Source organism: Microchirus variegatus (assembly GCF_963457635.1).
Source record: "Microchirus variegatus genome assembly, chromosome: 1".
Taxonomy (NCBI): Eukaryota; Metazoa; Chordata; class Actinopteri; order Pleuronectiformes; family Soleidae; genus Microchirus; species Microchirus variegatus.
The window spans coordinates 4,057,453-4,063,876 of NC_139802.1; the positions used below are offsets into that span (position 1 = coordinate 4,057,453).

The 6,424-nt window shown below is 39.2% G+C and overlaps 1 protein-coding gene across 1 annotated transcript; it reads right to left on the reverse strand.

The window, feature by feature from the left end:
* Positions 1–232: 232 nt before the first annotated feature.
* Positions 233–6,079, reverse strand: slc50a1 (solute carrier family 50 member 1; the record flags this gene model as incomplete). The annotated part of the gene is made up of 6 exons (XM_083898471.1): positions 5,990–6,079; positions 5,767–5,844; positions 4,464–4,587; positions 4,217–4,378; positions 1,504–1,623; positions 233–340 (listed from the first exon to the last, which is right to left on the reverse strand). Exons 1-6 carry the CDS (start codon positions 6,055–6,057, stop codon positions 233–235), a joined length of 660 nt encoding a protein of 219 aa, XP_083754597.1. The 5' UTR covers positions 6,058–6,079.
* Positions 6,080–6,424: the final 345 nt, after the last annotated feature.

A 6,424-nucleotide genomic window follows, 5' to 3' on the forward strand; every position in this document is an offset into this window, starting at 1 on the left:
CTGCAGAAAAAAACAGAAATAAAGTTAAAGGACCTCATGATTTTTCTACCGAAACAACAAAAATGACACAAAATAGATAAGAGATTACCTCCACTTCACTCAATAGCAGTTAGTTCCCTATCATCTGACTCTGTTTCACTGTATTGTAAAAAAAAAAACAGACAAGGCAAGTGATGGCAGAGTTTCACTGCAGTAAACAAAAGTGTGCAATCTGTTTTCATAACCAACGCCCTTACATTGGCATAGACTTATAGGAAGGTGAGCTTTGATTGACAGACGCAAATCTCCAAAACAGATAAAACCTGATGAGGCTGGTGAAGATCCCAGGCGTGTTTGGAACCTGGAAATGACCACAAACGGGAAGAAAAAGTTAGTTTTCATTTCAGTTAAGTAGAAATGTGGGCAGCTGTGTGTCTTGGACCGTGCTTGAACTGGATGTGTGTGCAGTGCACAGAGTGTCTGCTGCAGAGCTACTGTGAAACCTCTGCTATATTTCACAGAGTTTGCCTCCGAAAATCATAACACATACTTTAAAATACTGCAAATACGCCTCTGTTCTGGATTAAATGCCTGGACTCCTCAGCATGAAGGTCCTCTACGTATATCGACTTAAAGGGGACATATTATACCCTATTTCTCCAAGTTAAACTAGTTTCCTGGTGTCCTAATGAACATGTCTGTGACATGCTTTGGTCAAAATACCATAAGAATGAAGCACCACAGCAGTTCAATCACCCTGCCAAAACAGCCCTGTTCAGAATGCTCAGGTTAGTAGTATCTTTTAAGGTCCACCTTAAAAAAAAAAAAAAAAAAAGTTTAACGAAACCTAAGGGACAGGAAATGACAAAGCATGACAAATGAAAAGTTTCCGTCATATATAACATGTATCCACTGGACAGATAAATCCTCTGAGGCTGGAAGTTTGTGTAGAACTCTGTGCTGCACTGTGGAGCCAAGAATAGAACTTTTCGCGGTTTTCGAATACCTGCCCTCACCAGCACTCTCGCGTGTTTTACGGACTAAGCGGAGCTCCGCGAGACAACAATTCCAGGAATTTAGCGCATTGTGACGTCCCAATGAGCGCGGAAGTCAACATCGCATGTTTTATCTCCTGTACTTAGACTGAGGAGGACCACAAACACATGAGTGAGTTATACTTTTTCACACTTATAATATATATATATATATATATATTATATTATATATAATATAAGGATTTAAATGATTAAAAAGTTGATTTTGCATATGTCCCCTTTAAAACTTAAAATGAAATCAGGGAAATTAAATGCTCATGTGCTTTTACTTTAAAAGAAGAGGACGTGTTGTGTTTGTGACATGTGTGACTGATATAGATCTTGAGGAACAGTATATTCCCAAAAAGTGCTGCGCCTCATGCAGGGTCATCATTTAATGTGTGCCTACATGAAAAACAATGTGTTTTCCGCGCTGGAGCCGCACCGCACACACATCCAGTGTGAAACCGGCCGCAGTGCTGCGTCTTACCACAATGTAGTTATCGTTTAGCTGTAGGCCATAGAGCACCCAAGAGGTTGACGTGAAAAATGTGGCAACAGTCAGGGGGAAGGACAAGCACTGCACGTTACCACTGCGCACTATGGTCACCTAAAAGAGAGGAGAGAAGGACAGTGTGACAGTGTGTACACAAACAGATCACCTTTAAAGCTGCACTGAATACACTGTTTTATATTGGTGGATAAAATTAGCATGCAGGAAAAAACCTTTTATGTCAATATTCATGTTTCAACCACTGGCACTTAGCACCTACCTTATACACTTATGTACAGAATTTTCTTTCCTTAACTTTCTTTTACTTGCATAGTTTATTTTCTCTAATGTTTAATTATTATTGCTTATTTTGTACCTTTTTAACGTGCGGCATTCAGTGTGGCCAAAGTAAGATTTTCATTGTACAGGGAAACAACGTACTATAAACATTATACATGTCCTTTAAAGTAGCAAGAAGCTAGTAACAACACAGGTACAGATGCAACTTGTGTTAAGTTGCAATTAGCACATGAAAAAACATGTTAGATACAGAGCTCTTATATTGAAGACAGTACAATAAAGCAGTCTAGTTCAACATGCACCATATTAAGACCTTTAAACGCTGGATTTAAGGATTAACTGTAATTTTTAAGCAAAAAAAATCAATTTATCTTAGTATAGTTATAATAACTGATCTCTTCTAGACTTGCCATTTATGTATGTTCTCTGTGGCGTACACAACTTGACAGGGTCACTTCAACATGTGATGATTATCGGTATGATATGATAATAGGATGTTACATTTAAATATGACTTTAAAAGAGGTGGTGCACACAACCAATGACAGTTTCAGCTGTAGAGTGACTGTGATCATTAGCGTCGTCAGATCATCCATTTGGATTGTTTGCTGATTCTTTTTGGCCTTCGTTTGTTACTGAACACCAAGAAAATAAATAAAGATACTCAAGGAAGAGTTTCTTGAATCTGAGTATGTTTAAAATAATTGATTCAATAATTAGTTGGGTATTCGGTATTTTAATTTAAAATACATTGAGATGAATTTCTGACCACACCAACATTGGAAATGTAAGGACTGTGACTACACTTCTCAACAACAAGCCAACATCTATGGCAAGCGTGGTAGGTCAAAAAGGGAAGGAAGCAGCAGATATTTGTATTACACGGAGAATTTAAAGGCCTACGTGATTGTGCGACTGACTGCCAATGTTTATTCATCCGTGATTTCCTTTAAGCAACGTTGCCTCATGCCCCATGTGGTGAATATGAGTGTATTATTACCATCAGGAATGACGGCTATGCATGTTATCTTAACCTGGACTTTCTCTTAAGATACCAAACATCTGGAGCGTGTTGGAATGTTTAAGGAACGATGGACGCTTATGAGGACGCGTGTAGCGTTTACTCATTCTGTGCATCGGCAGCATCGTATTATCAAGAGAAAACACAATGTAGCCAAGGAGATGAGGCACAAACCGAGCGAGAATAACAGGAAGACACAGATGAGCGAAAGAAAAGCAGGAAGCTGAGGGGGAGTCACTGGGAACTGAGAAGCAGATGAGAGGAAGGAGACAAACAGGATGGTACTGTAGATGGAACCAAGAGATGATATGAAGACACAAAAGGAAAGAGAGAGAACCGGGGATTCGTTCCTTTTCTCGTAAAATAGCTGCACGTGCAGAGGTGAAAATAAGACGCCAAAAAAAGGTTTAAAGAGATAATTGTGACGTTTGACTTCCAGTTGGTAAAAACAACTTTTAAATTACACTGTTTAGAAATAACCGGTAAAATGAACTTAATCTTCATTTATGAAGATTATGTATTTTTAAAGAAGACTATCACGACACAATTCATATATAAATCACGACAAGAGCAACACCAGGAATTCATGGAGAAATCCAGAGATAATCTTGACCTACTTTTTGAGAGCGACTGCTGTAGAGCATGAGCAATGTAACTCAATGTTATTGTTCGATGTCATCTCTTAGAAATACTATGATAGCATGTTTTTAAGTTGTTAAATGTTTTAAATTGTTGATCTTAAATTGTTTAATGTTTAAAATTGTTTAAATTTCATAATTGATTTTTGAATTTATTGTGCTTAAATTTCAAATGATTTTATATTACACTAATTTCTGCTTGATTCTAAATTGTTTGATGTTTTAAATGGTTTTAATTTCTTTACTTGATTTTTTAATTGATTGTGTTTTAATTTCAAATGTATTTCCTGCCTGTAAAGCACTATGAATTGCCTTGTGTAAGAATGGTGCTATACAAATAAACTTGCCTTTCCTTGCCTTGCCTTGATTTAATAAATAATTATTAATTAATTAATTAATGGTTCAATTACTAAAAAATTAATAAACAATGTTCAGAAGAAAGTCACATACTTGCTAGTTTTGAGAGAAATAAAAACAGCGACAAATCTTTTCATTTAAATAGAGTCTGGGGCCAAACAATGTCTGGCAATGTTCCTTTATAAAGGCATATGACTTTCATACTACAAGTGAAGACAATGTTTGTGTCCACCAACTCATAACTTAAGTGAAAATTGTTTCATCATTTTTGTGATTAAATAAAAATCAATCATCCATCTGTGCTGTAATTATATCCATATATATAATAGATTTTTGTTGGTGCAGTGAATAGGAGAGCATAAATGATGCATGTCTGTGATGTACGTGAGCCGTACCAGGTCAGCGAGCGGGGACATGTACATGCTGACAGTGACCACGCTGCACGTTAAGCCCAGCTGGCTGAGGCGAGCGTCTCCCTCGGTAAGAAACGTGGTAAAGTAAAACCAACCGCCGACGAGCACCGCGCCAGCCGTCAGCGTCTGGGACGTCACCACCCTCTGGAACAAACACAGTCAAAAGTTGAGGGACGAGAGAGCGGGAGGTTTTACAGCGTGAGTCGGTTTTCTGCAGAGACACACTGACCTTTTGCTTCGTGTAGTGGATGTATGTGATGATGTAAAGGATCTGAAGGAGAGCTCCGATAACATTGACCAGGATAATTGTCTGATCCTGCTTCAGTATCCCATAATACAACCAACCCAGGTTACTATGGAAACAGGACAGACATCAAATATGCTGAGAATATGACAAGGTAGGCCCCATTCAGAAGACATCTGATTATAAGCGAACAGTGTCAAAGCTACAGTACAGAACATTGTTGTTGTTATTTTGCCTCCATTTGGTCTTTACGAACAGAAACAGTGTTTGTATGCTGTGTCCTTCATCTGAAAACAATACTTTCAGACCTGACCGAGGGAGTGTTTGTGTGTATAGAGTAGCAGCAGGGGTGGGCGGGGCCAAGAAGTGTCTATTCCATTAAACTGCTGAACAGCCAAGTATTCAATTAGAAGGATGCATCAGTAAAGGCACACAAAGTCTGTGCCAAATCAAATAGGCGGATGATGCAGACGCCGGTGACCCAGAGAGACCAAATCTAACATTCAAAACATGATTTGATGGTTGGAAGAAACTGGAGAAAACCTACGCTGACCATGTTTTTCCACACAGAAAGGTCCCCAGACTGGGAATCAAACCCAGCACCGTCTTGCTGTGAGGCAACCGTACTAACCACTACCAGTGCTAAGCCACCAAGCTGCTGCTGCTGCTGCGATCATCTCATGTGACTACGTCTGATATTCTCTTACACCCACGCCCCAAAATACAAATACAAACACATTTAATGTCTGTTTGCAAGGGCAAAATTGTGTTTCTTTAAGAAGACTGTTTGTACAGATGTCTTTGTGCAGGTGCGTGGGAATGAGTGATAACATAAAATACAGTAGGGATACTAAGAAGAAAAAAAGTGATGCAAAACTGCAGAACTGCAAAATAAGACGTTAGTTGTAAACAGAGACACGACTTAAGCTTCTGCAGAGAGTGACAGAGACACATCTGCTTCTGCTGCCTCTCTGTCTCTTTGCACGAGTCAGGACCGTGAGGATTAAGTTTGTGGTTCTTTTCGTGACATTTTCAGCCAAGGAGTCGGACAGAGATATCACTGTCCTAACATTCCCCATCACAGGCGACACTAAAGCATTACATTGCTATACTGAGAAACAGAACAAGTTGCTAAACATCCTGGTGTGAGCTCCTTTTACAGTGGCTTGAAAAGTTGTCCTTTATATCTAAAAGTGAACTTGTGAGGCCCTGTAAACATGTCCATACAGAGTAAACATGTCCAGTTTTGAGTCTTAATTTCCCCTCACAAACAGACACACACACTCACTTCAGGCATGTGGTGAGGAAAGGTAGAAACTGGATATTGTCAGTACTTTTGGATTCTCGCATCTTCTTCAGGTCGGTCCTGGAAGAAATACACGTAAACAAAAAAAAACCATATTAAAAACAGAAACATAGAGCAGGCTTTTTCTGAAATCTGTGTGGTGCAACACGTACGCGACATATAAACCTGTCACGTTATGTGTCAGGTAGTTATCAGCACAACTTACAGTCCAGTCGAGAACATCCCGACTGTGAACACGATGCACGCCCATGACAAAAGCTGCAGCAAATCCATAGGACAGGTGAAAAAAGTCTGACACAAGAACTGCAAATTGTTATTTTCGCTGCTTTTTTAACTGCGACAGCTTATTCAGAGTGAACAAAACCACCGAGAAAAGAAAACTACAACGCTCCTTCTTCTACTTCCGTGTTTGCAATCAGTGTGCTCAAGATCTCTGCTCTGTGATTGGCTGGCTGCTACCAACGCTGGGTAGATTTGCTCCAATGGGAAGCTTCGACGTCGATAGCACGTTTTTGGTGACGTCATTGCGTCGCGAGATGGACAGCTGGGCTCCAGTTTGACTTTGTTTTTAAATATATTTGATATATTTTTTAACATATTCCCTATATTACTTATAGTGTTTATTGTTTCTACATTTTAT